A 17244-nucleotide genomic window follows, 5' to 3' on the forward strand; every position below is an offset into this window, starting at 1 on the left:
GCTCAGAGTCACATGCTTTGGATTCAGTTTTGTGGTGTTTTTATTTTATTCAGTTTCAGTTCCAGACACCTCTAGTTCAAAGATCTTGGGTAACAGGGCTGGCAGAAACCTGTGCCTGCGGCTCTGGAGAGCCTACTGCTAGACAAAGCAGATATTGTTGATGATTGGTGCAATTCTTTTTTCATTATATTTATCTGTAAGCGGCTTTGAGAGCCTAGTCTGTACATAGACAAGGATATAAAGAAGGGATGGACTGTAGCCCAGAACAGAGCACATGATTTGCATGTTCTCAGTCCCTGATATCTCCTGGGTAGGGCACCCATGTTTGAAACCCTGCAAAACCGCTGTCAAGTAGTGTGGTAAACAGTGCTGACCAACGATTGGATGCAGTAGTAAGGCAGAAATTTTTATTTATTTATGTGACTTCATTATGCCCTCAGGACACAGAAATAAGCATTTGTAAATATTTCCAATTGTTTTATTTTGAAATGATTCTTAGAAATGTAAGACGGCTGTCTCACACTGGAGTTCATGTATGGGTTCAGCTTCATTAGAATGCCCTCTTCTGTGTTTATCTCCCTGTTTGGCTTAGAAGAGAGAAAACAGAGACTGCAGTTTGCCAGGAGAGGGCGTTCTCATCCTTGCTCCAGCTCCAGCCAAGCAGTTTCTGCTTGCTTTTTGTCTGCTGTACTACTGCCGCACTGGGCATTGCATTGCAGAGCAGCTGTAACACATGCAAAAATCTGCAGTACCATCCAGGCTTCCCCATAGGATGTTCTGAGTGGTTGATGGTAGGATTAAAGAATTTGTGACGGAGGCAGGAATTAAAAACTGTACTCGTAATCCATGTAGAATGAGGAATAACATCTGTCCCTGCAGCGTAATGGGTCAAAGAGGTTCAGCAGAAATATAGCAGGCTGGGACTTAGAGGGTGTGTTTGGTATAACTTACTAGCAATTAAAAAAATCAATTTGATGATTTTTCAATTGATCAACATTTTTCAGAAACATTGCCCAGATATATAACCTTGAATTTTTATTAATGTTAGGATTTGTGAGCAGAAGTACAGTCAGTAGAGTTAAAACCTGGAAAAAGTATGTGAGTGAGAGAGTATTTTAGGTATGTGTGTGAAAGAGAGAAAGAGAATTGAATTTAAGAAAACAGGTAGGATTAATATGGCATATGCAAGTGGAAGCAACAACTTTTTAGATGTGACAGCCTTTGGACAAAGTGTTGTACAAGTGTTTTTTAGAAACATATTTTTAGAAACATTATTTTGTGGGTCAGTTTATTAATGACACAATGACCTCACATTCACTTGTACCAACATGCAACTGTGGGATGTGTATGGCTATTTCTATTCCGACAACTGCCAGAATATGAGAGATGAGCTCTGTGTGTCTTTTTGGCAGGGAAATCATGGGAAAGCGCTTTCCTTTCTTTCCAATGAGAAAATGACATTAAATAAATAAATAAATAAGGAATTCAGGTTGATCAGACAAAAAATGTAAATCAGTCATCCCCCCCATAGATTCCTTGTAGCAACTGGAATTGCTACATTGGAATTGTCTGGAATTGTGTTGTTTGAGAGACCAGTGGTTCCTGAATTTATAATGAGATTTACCCAGAACTTGATCAGACTAATCAACTGATGTAGTTGTTATGCTTCAAGCAATGTATAATTTTATGGTTCAGAACTCTGAACCATCTGACTTTCTTTTTTCCTCCCTGCTTTGGGAGGAAAATAAAATCCAGATGAAATTGTTTGTAATCATTTGGTATTTTTGATGCAGCTCAACTGAAGTTACCATGAGTATATTCTGAAAAAAATAGTTGCATTTGTGAAGGAGAATCATTTTGGTGCAAATATTCTGCCAAACAGCAATAAATCGTTCCTTGTCTCACATCTATAATTTGGAAGCTGTCCACCACAAAACACTGACTTGTCATACGTGAAATACAGTATATGTAAAAAAAAGGATGCAATTAGTATCCAGTATAAAATACCATGATCCAGCCCACCTGTTTGTACTGATGCAGGGCTTTTTCTAAGTGCTCAAACTAATTTTACCGCCATCAGGACAAAATTTCTTAAGTGCCCAAGTAACATCCTGTTTTGCAAAATTTATAAACTGACTTGTGCTTGTGCTACCCTTGTGCTGTAATAAATTAGTAGTTTGAGAAAGTGCTGTTATTTTAGTGGCACTGCTCAGTTGATGTTTGCATTTTGCTTTACAAATGAATTCTCTTTGGCTATAATATCAAATACTGAAGCAGTTATGGCATAAAATAGCACGATTACATGAGATTCCTAGTAAATTGAAGGTTAATCTGCATTCTATAGCATCATGGCTTACGCATGGATCACAACATGACTTAATAAGAACTGCTTATCTTCATAACCAGGCCATTACTTTAAAATCTATTAAGAACATACTGTCATCTCTAATGATCCAAGAGCCAGAAAGGTTAAGAGAATAATGGATCAGCTTAGTTTTCCATTCATATTAATTTACCACTTTGTTGCAAACTCCTGCAGTAACGCTTTCTGAAAAGTGCAATCGTTGGAAAGAAAAACAAACTTCTGGGCTTGAAAACTAGCAATAGTTCTTATGAGCTACATGTTGAGGAAAGATTACTGCATATTTTCAGCTTTCCAACTGCACTTTTGAGAATCATCCCAGCATATATTTTGGCCTCATACAAAAACTGAACTGCTGTATTTTAATATATTTGCTGAACCCATAAAGGGTCAACTTGTGCATAACACTTCCGGACAAATTTCTAAAACTAGGCCAGTTCATAACATTTGGTTGCCTTGCCACAAACAATGGGATTGGTGTGATAATATTTGTTTTAGCATAGTGTTTCTTCTTCTTTTAAGTAGGCTGGTTTTCTGAACACTCATCTTTAAAACCATTCACATATCCAGTGCCCGAGACAAGGTTTTTTCATGCAGGAGCAAATGTCTACAAATTTAAGATCAAATATGGCAACTCTATGAGGTAAGTATGACAAGACAGTTAACAGAAAGCCTTCACTCTTCACAGTATAGAGGAATTGTTCAAATTAAGAAGCAGAAATAGAAGATAGGCTCAGCATCTCAAAAGAACTTAGGTTGAGACTTGTTAAAATCAAAAATTGTATTAGAATATTACAGATACTTAACCTAAAGCTAGTTTATCATAATGACCCAGAGAATAAGCTATAACTTTATCTCTGAACTCACTTAGGTAAGCCATCTGTCACTCTCATCCCTCTGCGTATCTGCAATGTGAAGCTAATAACACTGGTCTGCCTTACAGGGTTGTTGTAAGGATAACAGAAGTTATGTGAAGCAGAGGCAGAGCTAGCTGCTCTGTGTACCCGGGGGCTGCTGTGCACCCGGGGGCGGGGCTAGCCTGTGGGGGTGGGGCGAGCATCCCAGGGGGCGACGCCAGCGGCGAGCATCCCGGTGGGGCAGTGCAGCGATTTCACCCGTCCCCCAGGGATAACACCCGGGGCGGACCACACCCACTGCACCCCCTTCCTCCGGCAGTGATGTGAAGCACACTGAACACTCAGCAAATACTGTAACAAGCTGCTGCTGTTATTATTAGTATAACTCTACTATAAATATCAGAATGTTAGTTCTGGATTGACCCTAGTTCATTTGAACAAAACCATTATTTAAATCAGCCAGAGTTCCCCCCCAATGCAGATATAACAAGAAAATTCTGATCACATCCTTGAAGCCATGTTGGAGGGCAAAGGAGAATATATGAGCAGTTAGATATTTAGTCTAAACTACAGTAATTGCAATTGTTTTAAATGCCCATTTGCATTTGATTTCTGCAGTTAAATTCTGTTATGTTTGTTTTACAGTGTTAATATTGATTTTCATGAAAGTATTGTCAATGAAGAACTACAGGTAAGATATGCAGCAGATTTATCTCAGAAAGGGTCATATGATAGATGTGGAATTTAGACTTTGTCCTCTTTGCTTTGGGAAAACAGAACTCACTTAAAGTTCAAGTTCCATTCAGGTAGCTTCGAACCTCACAGTGAATGCTTGTTTGGGAGTTTCCTGTTTGCTGGGAGGGATACTTGCAAAAAACATGGCTTTGTCTTGTGTAAGAGGAGGTAGTACATTTCCTTATATGGTCCCAATTATGATTTTTCTGTTCTCATGGTATGTTTGTATTGCATGGTACTAAGCTTCATTTCTGACTGACTTACGGTTCCCTACTGAACTCTTGAAATCCTCCACCACCCCTTTTACCTGGAAGTCCTTGTAAAGCCAAGTCTTCAATATGCCAATCCTACAATAATTTCTTTTAATTATTGTCTTCTTTTTATTAAGCAGTGTAGAATGGGCTCAGTGTGTTACTTATGCAGAGTACAGAGATGAAACTGGGAGCATAGAGATGAAACTGATGCATCACACTTTTTTTATCCTTTTGCTTGAGCAGAAGAAGATGTAATAAAGTCAACTGCAGAGGAACCTGTGGGTTGTGCAGATGTTGTTGGACTCCCAGCTTCCATCGGCTTCAGCCAGCATGGGATAATGGGAGTTGTTGTAGTTCAGCAACACCTGGAAGGTTGAGGATAAGTATCAGGAGATCTAGAAGTTAGCTTGATAAAACATAATAACAACCTTATCACAAGAACTCTGGCTAGTCCAGTCTATTACACTGTGTTTAATATCAGAAATTTGTAAGCACTAATAAAGTATCAGAATTTCCTTCAATTCTTCCAGGATGCTATTCGAGTAATACTTGGAAACCTTAATGATCTATGCCCATTTACTACTGAACACTTGATAATATTTCCATGTATCCTTTTATCAGTGTAGGTTGTCTAAGGAACATGTGTTGACGGTGGGGGTGGTAATAAATCTGTTAATAAAAATAAATAATCATGAGGCTAATCTGGAAAAGGATTTTACACAACCCGTCTGACATATGTAACACAGAAGAGTCTTACTTTACAAAATCGCAAGAGAAACACTTATTGGTGGTAGGCTGCCATTGAATGTGTAGGCAGTGAAATAGACACACATGTGCTTATCAGGGACAGGGATGAAGAAGTGTGCACTAGATACTTTCTGATGGGGAACAGGGACAAGCGGTTGGAAGCCAGGAAGCATTTGAATTAGAACAATGTGCATTTGTACTAGGACGTGAACGAATGTGTGCACTAATAAGCTGGTAATCAGACAAAAGGGAAACAAGAATAAACAACAACATTAAGAAGCTGAGAAGAGATGAATTATCAGCACTAGTGAAACATTAAAGGGGCATCTAAATGGGAAGCGTTGATAGTCAAGCGCAAGCTGGTGAGAATTGTAGATGAGGAAAATAACCTTTATACTCGTGCAAGCTGGGTATAATTTTGATTGGAAGTAAGAATGCAGCATTTGAAAAGATAGAAAGCATACTTCTGCTACAATATGAGGTATGCATTTTGAAAATCCTGCTGAATTCCTTAAGTATTTTTGAGCAAATCTCCCAAACATGCAACATCACTTTTCAGTGAAGTGAAAATACTTGTGCAAATAATCAGAGACATTTTGCACATTATTTGCCTATGGTAATTTACTGCAGTAATAGGTCAGTTTTCTACATAATATCCAGGTAGTAAATTTCTGTTTATGAAGCAGTCTCCACCCAGCCATCAGTCAGTTGCCTAAAAAATGCCTATTCTCCTTTTTGCCCCTCTAAGCTTTCTCCTATCTGTACCAAAGAATGGCATCTTTGCTCAGAATCACCTTTTCACACTCTGTTGCTTTGTTGTTTTTCTGTCTCCTGAGACAGACAGATGCCAACTAACTTACAACTTATATAGCCCTTAGATCAAGAATTTGCAACTGGCAGCCCTGGATCAAAAGCAGTTCCCAGAAGTGTTCTCTTTGTCCCCCACCTCCCTTTCCAAGCAGAGACAAAAGGAATGGTGTGGAGACAATAGTGGTTTTAAACATGGGATTTACTGACCTTCAGTGAGTGGCAGTTTAGAGTTTAACACACCAGTCCTCACCCCAGCTTCTTTTCAAAGCTTGCTACAAAGTACATAGAGCCTTAGATTATTAAGCTTGATTTCTTAAGTCTGATATTTTTTTAACATTGAAGAGTGAGATAAGATATTCATGAGATATGCAGATTCAGTAGATTTATTTTGTTATCCTTAAATTTACCTGTTATCTCTGCTTGAATGTAGAAAATATTTGGTCTGCAAGTTGTGGTGCTATATCTGTTATCATGCTGCAATACAGTGGTACCTTGGGTTACGAACACCTCGAGTTACAAACACTTCGGGTTACAGACTCCACTAACCCAGAAGTAGTACCTTGGGTTAAGAACTTTGCCCCAGGATGAAAACAGAAATCGCGCGCTGGTGGCATGGCGGTAGCGGAAGGCCCCATTAGCTAAATTGGTACCTCAGGTTAAGAACAGTTTCAGGTTAAGAGCGGACCTCCAAAACGAATTAAGTTCTTAACCCAAGGTACCACTGTACAGCATTGAATACATAAAGCTTTTTGTGTAAAGCTCCATGGTGCCTCCAATTCTGCACTCAGATACATTAGTGTTTTCTCTTTTCCCTACTAGCTTCTGCACATGATGCTAATCCAAAGGGTAGTTCAGCATGGCTGCATCAATAGGAGTATAGCATCTAGATCAAGGGAAGTAATAGTGCCACTGTATTCTGCTCTGGTCAGACCTCACCTGGAGTACTGTGTCCAGTTCTGGGCACCACAGTTCAAGAAGTACACTGACAAACTGGAACGTGTCCAGAGGAGGGCAACCAAAATGGTCAAAGGTCTGGAAATGATGCCTTATGAGGAACAGCTAAGGGAGCTGGGCATGTTTAGCCTGGAGAAGAGGAGGTTAAGGGGTGATATGATATCCATGTTCAAATATATAAAAGGATGTCATATAGAGGAGGGAGAAAGGTTGTTTTCTGCTGCTCCAGAGAAGCAGACACGGAGCAATGGATCCAAACTACAAGAAGATTCCACCTAAACATTAGGAAGAACTTCCTGACAGTAAGAGCTGTTCGACAGTGGAATTTGCTGCCAAGGAGTGTGGTGGAGTCTCCTTCTTTGGAGGTCTTTAAGCAGAGGCTTGACAACCATATGTCAGGAGTGCTCTGATGGTGTTTCCTGCTTGGCAGGGGGTTGGACTCGATGGCCCTTGTGGTCTATTCCAACTCTATGATTCTATGAAGTGTACAGGTGTACAGTGAGAAAGTCATGGCTGTTTGCTCCTGCCACCACCACACTATCTTGAGCTAACCTATTGTTTGGCTTAACCTTAGGTCTCAGCCCAGCCTCATGGTTTGTTTCTCTCAAAGCAATCCACAGGCAGCAATGTAAAAACAAACATTGGGTGCAGTTCATTTGTCTGGAGCAAGACAAACCTTGAAACTGGGTTTAGATGTAACCTTAAGCCCAAACCATGGTTTAACTCTGGGTAGTGCAGTGACAGCAGGACCAAGGAAGAGCGAAGTGATGACAATTTTCTCACCACGCACTAGGATGCTTACTTGTTGAGCATGTGGCTATCAGAGGTAGGCAGTAGCATTCCATTCCTGTCTTCCCTACAGCCAAACTGAACCAGGAATGACACCGTAATTTTTGCAACCTTCCTTTTACTCCAGTGTGCTGCTGAACTGTTGAGCCTTAACTGTACCGATCAGATTTAAACCAATGGGAAAAAGTGTCAGACTTGAGATTCATGCGCGGTGATACGTTTCTTGTTCCTTATCCTTACGTCTGCACTGTCTATGTAGAATTAAATCTCTTGAAGCGTGGTGCATTGTGGGGTAAGTTCCGAAGTTCAAGAAGGAATGTTTGAAGTCTAAAGATATATAACCTGACATAATTGCCACAAGAAAAACAAACAATTGATTTTGGCTCCAGGGTTTCCCTATTTTCCCATAGTGCACAGGTTGGGATAGTCCCTGACCCACCTGATGTTGCAATTTATAGGCCTATAAAAACTCTTGATTATCCATGGGTCTGCAAAAAGAGATTCAAATCTATTGGCTATGGAGTGTTCACTTTCTCTGGGCATGTGTGTATCAGTCACCTTTTTAATGATAGTAGGGTTAAGATATTTGAGATGTTTATCTTTCCTTTTCCTGGAAATTTGCTGTTACACTTTTTGCAAATGTGCAGTTCCATGTACTGGAATGTGTTATATTTTAAGTCTGCCAGTAAATAAGTTACCAGTTTGGATTGGCCTATCTTTTATGAAGTATGTTGCATATTTTCAGGTAAAGCAGGATGTAGAGAGGCCTGTAACTCTGTGAGTATTTTCTTTGAAATTTCAGAAAATAAGATGGGGGAAAGTAGAGGGGGATTCATTATGACGGAATTAATACTTTTTAAGTTTAAAGAAATGGGGTGGGAGAACAGAACTGCTTCAGCATGTGCCTAAACTGGTATTTGTAGCCAGTGCTAGTCCTACTCAGAGTAGATCTATGGAAATAAATAGATATGACAAACATAGTTCTATTAATTTGAATGGGTCTACACTGCATAGAACTTAGTTGGATATAACTTCCCATTTGCATCATCTATGTGCTTAAAAGAAACCAGATAAAGTAAATTTTGTTGCACATTGGTGCCTTAGGCTGTAATCCTTTATGCTTCCCTGAGAACAAGACCATTGACCTCTATGGCGCCGTCTTCTGAATAGACATGCATAGGTTTGCACTGTTGCTGTGGGTTCTGCAGTTCAGCACCCAATAACTCATAACTCCAGTGACTTCAATAGGCATTGTTCCTTAGACATACGTGAAATTAGTACGGTGGTACCTTGGGTTACAAACTCCGCTAACCTGGAAGTAGTACCTTGGGTTGAGAACTTTGCCCCAGGATAAGAATAGAAGTTGTGCGCTGGCGGCACGGCGGCAGCGGGATGCCCCATTGGTGAAAGCGCGCCCCATGTGAACACTTCTGAAAAACTGTTTCCATGTGACCCTGGGGGTGACCCTATCTAGCATTTCCACAGGGACCCTGAAATTCTAGTGCAGTTGCTTTCATATAGATATGTCACTGGATTATCCAAAATCATGTGGTTAAATCACTGGTGAACATGCCTTCTACATGAAACATTGTTATATAGTGGCACTTCCTATGGGATCCACAGCAAGTGAATTGCACAACAATTGAATTGAGTGCAGTCACACATTTATCTGGGAATATGGCCTATTGAGCACAGTGTGTACTGCAGGGTTGGGGAAACGTTTATTCTATCAAAGTCCACACTGGGGTTGTGGGGAGATGAGGGTGGAGAGAGGCATGTGGCATAGAAGTATTAATATATTTTTGCTAAAGGACGCATTTATTAATACATAAACAACAATAAAGTGCAAACATGTGTTTTCAAATGCATTTTTTTGCAGTGTTAGCTTTCTTGAGATGCTATTCCTAAATTTAAACAAAAACAAGCAAACGTGTTTATATTATATGTTAATACATCTTCTTGCAAGCCTTGTAATAGTGAATAAAATTTATGTTTTTAAATGAATAAATAAATGAATTTGACAATCTGATGCATCCTAAAAGGACAACAGTGGAAGTGACCAAAAAGATAATGTGGACACAGAAAGAACCATTAAGTGGAGGAGACTTGAAGACACAGTAGAAATTTCACATCCACGGATATCCAGGGGCAGGTCAGTGAAGATCTTCCCTCCTAAACCCAGCATGAATTCCTCATTCTTACTTTTAAAATGCTTGGTGGCACTTCTCAAATGTTGTGCTAAATAGTGTCAGTTATTTGACAACGTTTTTAAAAAGTTGTCATATGATATAGTAAGTATGCACACTTAGAAGCATTTACAATTAAGAGGGAAAGTGTTGCACATAAATATAGATTCATTTGATCTGACTCAGAAAGGGATAGGGTATGAGTCTTGCTTTGTTTCCTGGTAATATGAAATGGTGATGTCAGTATCTCCTGGTGACAATTTCACCCGAAAGCTGAATACTCATGTGGTATTTCCAAGCCATAGAAACTGTGAAAACTCAACTTTGCCCTGCTGTGATAAATATCAACAGGTCAACTACAGTATTCAAAAGTGTTACATAATTGCTAAGAGTTATTATGATTACCAGATGGAGAACACATGGAGTATTCACCATGAAACAGATGCAGTATAAACATAGAATTGCCTTGCAAAAACATAGCATACAGCCATTCCTAGGAGGAAATGGGTAGGATGGAATTCCACAATAGAGGAGAGGTTTGGATTCCTTGTAAAAAGTACTGTTTGTTAAGTGGCTGTTTAAAGAAAGCACTTCAAAAACTACAATCAACAATTCTTACTTTGTTGCTGCCACAGACCTCAGGCAGTTCACATATGATGCTAAATCAAAATTTAGCACTGCAAAAATGAGCCACAGCAAGCCTTGGGCTTGCTCAACCAGTGTGGTGTAGTGGTTAAAGTGTTGGACTAGGACCTAGGAGGCCACTCAGCCATGATTCTATTCTATTCTATGAAGCTCACTAGGTGACCTCAGGCCAGTCACTGCCTCTTAGCCTAACCTATATCACAGGGGTGTGGGGATTAAATGAGGAGTGGGGGGAACAATGCACTCCACCTTCAGTTCCTTGGAGTAAATAGTGGGATATAAATGCAATTAAATTTTTTAAAAAAACTTTAAAAATGTTTCCTCCTCCCTTCCCATTTCACACACAAGAGGGGGATCTGAAGCATCTGCCTATATTTTTAATCCCTGTGGTGTAATTTGGAGAAGTCTGATTAGTCTAAATTCTAGCTAGCTCAAAACAAGCCAGATCAAGCTGTGGTTTTCTTATCCTGGTTTGCTTGCTAACCAGAGTTTAATCTAAAGGAGAGTTCCCCAAGATTGAATGCAATAGGGAACACTTTTCAGATTAAAAGTTTAGGCAGATGGTTCCAGTCTCTTCTTCTGGTGTGTACTAGGATTGCAGAGGACAGCAGGAGCAGTCAAGTCAGAAATTCTTAGAAGTTTATACGGGTAATGCTAAACTGTGTTTTTTGGGGGGGAACATTACACCCACCAACACACCCATTAAGAGCCACTTTCCCTTCAGGGGCATCCGTCAGTGGCTGCATGCTGGTGGTGGGCCATGGGCTGTGTTGATTTAGGATTTGATATGAACTGGCCCACACTATTTACATGCATTGCCTTCCCATCAAAATATTCAACAAAGTTTCCCAGCTAAACATATAATATAATAGTAATTTAGTTGAAATATGTAAAATTACATTAAAAATCAAGAAATGCAACTAATGAAATCACATAAAGATCAGCAATAAAATGTTAATTCATCACAACAGCAGACTGAAACGTTGAAAAAAATAGAAGTTAAAGTGATTTAAAAAGGACTCAGAAATAACACCTCTTTAAAAAAACAAATTAAATTGTTGTGTAGCAAAATGATCGCTTTGCAGTGTATGAAACAGATCCACATATACATTGTACAATAAAACTGCTTTAAAAATGTTTTTGAAAACAAACAGGTTGGCACTTAGCAGTTCATCTTTAATTATCATACATATGAGGGGGGAAAATATCCTAAATGTTTTCTTGCTTAATGTTGGCAAAATACTCAATTTATAAAAAGTTGTTCCAAATGGATGTTTAGTCTTTTCTGTTGTTGCAGAATACAAATGAGAGACATATTTTATGTTTTACTTTGCAGAAATGTGACTAAAAATACAACCTGTATTCATGACACAGCCAAGCTAGAAGTTGACTTTGAAAACAAGAGACTTCGGGAAGACGCAGTTTATCCAACTCTGGTATCAAATGTATTTTATTTATTTTTTACATTAGATCGAGATTGAATCTGTTGATATGACTATGTGCAGGAGCATTACCTTCCACCAGAAGCTTTGATAGCAAATATTGCAACACATCGTTGATTCCAACCATGGTTTTATCATGGCATACATGAGGAAGAAAGAAGCCTGGTAGAGTAGCAATGCAGAGTAGGGAAATTGTGGGCAGGAAAAGTTAAATACTCTCCTCAAAGTCCACACATCCCACATTTGCATGGAAGGGTAGTTAGGTTCTTAATTACATAACACCAAACTTCTAGTTTGAAGGCACAGACGAGTGTGAGCTGGATCAAGTTCTAACCCTCTGACAAAGAAACTTCACATAACTTGTTTTCCATGCATTTGTAACTGATTGTATTTTTGTGAGGATATGAAATATATTTCCTTCTTCTTCCCCTTTTCTTGTGCTTCCCATCTTTAATGTTATATATATTGATTTGTTAAATTGGTATCCCACCATTCCATCACCAAATTGTGAACAAAATGTATTTTAGATAATTGGATCTCAAGTAGTAAAGGACTTAAAGTAATAAAGGATCATAACAAGCATGTTGAATTTTGCCCAGAAATGGACCAATAGCCAGTGAAGTTGTTGGGAGTTCCTCTAACTAGCAGTACTCTGATCAATATTGTGGCTGCAGCATTATGAAACAGGCTGAAGTTTCTGAACACAATGGCAGCTCCATGTACAGAATGTTACAGTAGTCAAAATTAGATGTAACCTCCCAAGGCATAAGTCTGTGGACAGGGGCACTTTTATTTAAATCTTTATGAAGTGTGCTATGTCCATAGGTGCTGTAGATGATGATACATTATTTAAAGTTGGGATGTATATTTCCGTGAGTTATTGAGGAATTCAAATTGTATCTTGAGCTGAAAGTTTACAAACAGAAAACAGAAAATCTTGTCCTAGAAGAGCAATGATGCTGGTCTTAGATTAGAATGATTTTAACTTTGAGTCTTAGTATCGACTTTTCAGACTAAACTGATCATAAATTCAGTATAAGCTTCATAGACTACATGTGCCTATGTCCTCTTTTCAGTTGCCTCAAACTTATCTTGGTTTATCTCCTATCTTATCACCCTGTTAATCCCACTCTTCCTCCGAGGAACTCTAGGTGGGGTAAATGGGTTTCTTCCCGTTCAGTTTAATCCCTTCCAAATACTCAAATCCCACACCCGGATAATTACTCTTTGCTTTTATACTTCTGCTTACCTCTGCTCTCAAGATCTTTTGCTGTTTTGTAGCTGTCTCTCCCCCTTACAGTGTGCATGCACACGAAAGCTCATACCAAGAACTAACTTAGTTGGTCTTTAAGGTGCTACTGGAAGGAATTTTTTTTGTTTTGACTATGGCAGACCAACACGGCTACCTATCTGTAACTCTCCCCCTTACAGTCACCATATTTTCTCTTGAACTACATATTAATGGCTAGTGCAGTGTAACATAGATAAATCCATGGGGAAAGGCTGTGAAATCTCACCCCAACCTGCAGCCCTTCTCCTCTCATGTGAATTCTCCGCATCCATTCTCCATGGCCTTCATTGTGGTTAGCTAATAAATGTTTGTGTAAAATGCAGACTAGAGGGGAGAAAGTTAATTTCACATCAATATTATAGATAGATATTATAAAATGAATTGGTATAAATTTATGACATTTATAGATTATGCTAAGGAGTTTTAAAATGGATGATGAAGAATCTAGCAGTCCTGATGCTTTGATTATGCATTTGTTCTTAATTGAAACTATTGTTTCCCACCATAATATGTGACATAGGGTGGGTTGTAAATATGTTAAATAAATATTAAGGGGAAAGGAAAAAAATATCTAAATTATTTTTGCTCCTCTCCCCCCCAGAATCAGCCAGAAGAAATTGCGTGTCAATATTGTGGCTCTGCTACTGTTAACAATGATTATGAAAATAAGAGGTTGTGTAAGTATGAAATTATTACTGTAAAGGTGTGAGCCTATGAAGAGGAATTCACTTGGAAGCTTGGGTTCAAATCGTGATGTGAAGGAATTGGGCCTTAGACAAAGGCAGCTACCTTGGAGGTGGGCAGATAAATGTGGATATCAGTGTAATAAGAAAAGGATTTGAATGCCAGAGAGAAAGGCAGGAAAGAAGGACTGTATGAGGAGTGTATGAGAGAAAGTGAGATTTACCTCAAGGGAAAGAGGATCATATTTTAATCTACTTCATTTTATTATTTTGCTCCATTGGAAAATATACTGGTTTTCTGTAACTTTCCCCTGTAATATCTTTTCCTTAAAACTTTAATATTTTTTTCTGTTCCACTAATTTAGTTATAGTTTTCGTAAGCCCATGTAGTCTCAATTTATTGTAAAGACACTTGCACCTGGAAGCCATAGGTTGCTGTACCTTGAGAAGCTTCAGAGAAACCCCAGAGAATTGTTTAAGCTGACTGAAAAAGGGAAATAGTAAGCGGAGATGCAATAGGACTTAGGGGGCATGGCAAGTAGCCATTACATGTGACAGTCATTGAGCTGGCCCCTATTGGTTGTCCTTGGTTGCGTAGGAATCACATCAAGACTTACAGAACAAGATATAGTATAAAAGGGGGGGGGGGGTATGACAGCTGGTGTAGTGTAGCAGTTATAGTACTGGGCTTGGACTGGGAACACCAAGATTAAAAATCTCAGTTCACTTGGCCTTGGGCAACTCACCTTAAAATTGTGTGATGAAGATCATATCTTGACCTTCCTTGAGTTAAGACAGCAAACAACTGTGACAACTATAAACTGCCTCAGGTTTTCACCAAACTGGTGAAGACTTTTCATGTTATTTATCTCTTGAAATTATTTATGCTCCACTCTTTAGTGTTTCTATTTTCAGAACAGCTTACAACAAATGACAATACATAATTAAAATGAAACCACATTCCAGTTCACCTAATAAAAAGATTTGAAGGATTAAAAATAGCAGAACAATAAAACAAGTTTTAGAAGAGATTAAAACCCAATTCAAATGATGAAAAGGCGAGAGTAAAAAAAAATTTTTTTTGTCTGGCACTGGAAAGACTGGAAAGTGTTGCACAGATGTGGTACTGCACCAAAAAAGCCTTATTTCCTATTACCAACTCCACAAATCTTCTTTCATGTAGGAAAACACGAGAGATTCAAACTACAAGGTGGTGTCCATTAGCATTGCCACTGTTGATTTTATACTTTCTGAATTGAATTCAGAGTAATTGTTCTCTTTCCCCATATAATTCGTAATTTTTCTTTGCACATAGGGGAATCTGCGGCATATGTCAGGACAAAAAATACAGAGAATGCCCCGCAGAAAGGACAAGTTGCAGCCGTACAAAAGAGAGCAGAGGAAAATGTGGAGTTAAAAGCTAAAGGCTTTTTAGAGTTATTGAAAAGGTAATGTAATAACATTAAAGCATCTAGACTTCCTAGCAGGAGCCAGTATAGTATTCACATTGGCTCCAGTAAGGGATTTATGTTAGAGATTAATTTGATCCCTAAAACCTACTGAGACTATTAATGTAATGACATGTGTTTTGCATGTGTATGATGATGTCTGAAGTTTTGTATTCAGGAGCACAGGAAGCAAATAATCTTTTTGTGTATTGTTTTTTCAAAAGCCTTTCCTCATGTAATTCTAATAAATCAGTAACAAGAATACATTGGGAGGGCAGAACTGTGGGTGAAGAGACCCACAAACACTCTCAATTTTGACAGGATAATAACCACACATACATTCTTTGAAAAAAGGGAGTCATTGAGCTGAAAAGTTTCGGGACAATTTAAAAAAATGAATACCTGGAACAATTCTTACTGGAGATAACTTACTTCCTCCCTTACCCTAGTTGCTTTTTGATGTCATATTCTTAGACAGTGTACCTTGTTATTTGCCTTGTTATTTTTATTGTAAAAGTGAGCTTAAAAATTGTTATTTTCTGATGCTAATTCCTCAAAAATTATGTTTGTAAACCCCCTAAAATGTACTGTTGAGGGTTTCAAAAGATATATATATACCAGTAAGGCTTCATGCTCCCCAAACGACGTAGCATGGCGGTTAATTTAATTCCTGTATATTAGGGATAAGCGATTGTGTGCTGTTAGCATAGTGTGTGTGTGTGTATCTCCCATGTTTCTAGAGTGGTGCAATATTGTCTGTCTGCGTGCATGTTGTGAAGAGATGAGGGTGGGGACAGTGATGTGACTTGATAAGCACAGCTTTGAAAGGAATGCAGCACAAATGTTCTAGTGTGTAGGAAGGACTCATCCAGACTTCCTCTTCTCTCACTGGTTTTCCCAGGAAAACCCGATCTTTTCTGCTGAATTGGTGCAAACGTCAATCAGGTTTCCCATGGATTCGCCGTTTGCTCCAGTTCAGCACTAAATAGCATGTTTTCCTTGGGAAAGCAGCAGGGCAACAGGAAAACCACTCCGACCCATGCTTTCTAGGTAGTGTGGATGAGCCTTATCACAGGTTTCCTTTCCCCTGGAAAACCCAAGTTGCTGATATTCCACATTGTCAAGCAGTATTCTCGGTGTGATATCCCTTTCTCCTTCTCCCACCAGCTTTCTGTTCCCACCGATACTACAGCAAATTTTTACTGGAAGCAGTCAGCCCTCCTAAAGCATTATCACCACCAGAAAGCTGTTGCTGCCTGTATCTTTTGAATGACATGAATGATTTCTAAAGAACTCAGCTTTCTAACTTAGTGCAATTGTTTTAGAAGTTGAGGGTGCTTAAACCTCTCCTGTATACTTAGTGTCTGAACCCTCATTTCAGCTTTGAGTGCTTATGTTGGTTTTGAAACTTACTCATACATGTATTGCCAGAATTTAAATGGTTAAAGTGAGTATTTGAATTCATAGTTCTTTCTTTTCAAGACACTGTATTTGTGTTTTATTGGAATAAACTATCATAATTTGCAGTTACTAAGACACAGCTCTTCAATATTTTTCAATATTTAAAGTTAAAATGGGTTGCTAAAAATAGAGATAGTGTGTTTTAATTCCCTCAAGTTATACAGAGATCAAGTGTTTCACAAAATTATCTGGTCCTGGTTTAAAGATTGTCAACTGTGGATACTTTAAATGTGTCACCTTCAGCTAATAACAGGATTAATTTCTGATTCTGGCAATCTTTAACTTCTGCACAATGAATACCCTGAGGGTATGCTCATATCCACTTCTTTCTCCAAGGTATATGTCATAGGAAAGTAGGATACTGTTTGCACCAAATCCTAGGTGGAATTTCAGATAATTTCCAGACTGGTTGTGGGGAAAGTAATGTTCTGTTTAAATATGGGAACATCAGAAATGTGAGCTGGGCCAGCACTTTTCTACTACAGTACTGTACTTAAATTGGATCTTGTTCAGCTTCTGACTGGGGAGGGATAGGGGGGGAAACACAGTTCAGTTCAGTTCAGTTCACAATTTAATGGGA

The 17244-nt window shown here is 38.7% G+C and overlaps 1 protein-coding gene across 12 annotated transcripts in view; it reads left to right on the plus strand.

Annotated features, from left to right (window-relative positions):
• The window catches only part of MAJIN (membrane anchored junction protein), a 33211-nt gene extending 21236 nt beyond the window's left edge, over window positions 1-11975 (plus strand). For 4 of the 12 annotated variants that reach the window (XM_077933409.1, XM_077933408.1, XM_077933410.1 and 1 more), the window contains exons 3-9: window positions 2888-3005; window positions 3865-3910; window positions 4739-4814; window positions 7675-7800; window positions 8254-8285; window positions 9551-9660; window positions 11676-11970. In XM_077933409.1, the coding sequence (XP_077789535.1) occupies window positions 2888-3005; window positions 3865-3910; window positions 4739-4814; window positions 7675-7800; window positions 8254-8285; window positions 9551-9660; window positions 11676-11820 (653 nt within the window). In that variant the 3' untranslated portion in view covers window positions 11821-11970. Of the gene's footprint in view, window positions 1-2884; window positions 3006-3864; window positions 3911-4738; window positions 4815-7674; window positions 7801-8253; window positions 8286-9550; window positions 9661-11675 lie in introns of all 12 variants that reach the window. The other 8 variants (XM_077933405.1, XM_077933406.1, XM_077933407.1 and 5 more) reach the window with 6 other exon arrangements.
• Window positions 11976-17244: the final 5269 nt, after the last annotated feature.

This window comes from Podarcis muralis, chromosome 8, assembly GCF_964188315.1.
Source record: "Podarcis muralis chromosome 8, rPodMur119.hap1.1, whole genome shotgun sequence".
Taxonomy (NCBI): domain Eukaryota; kingdom Metazoa; phylum Chordata; class Lepidosauria; order Squamata; family Lacertidae; genus Podarcis; species Podarcis muralis.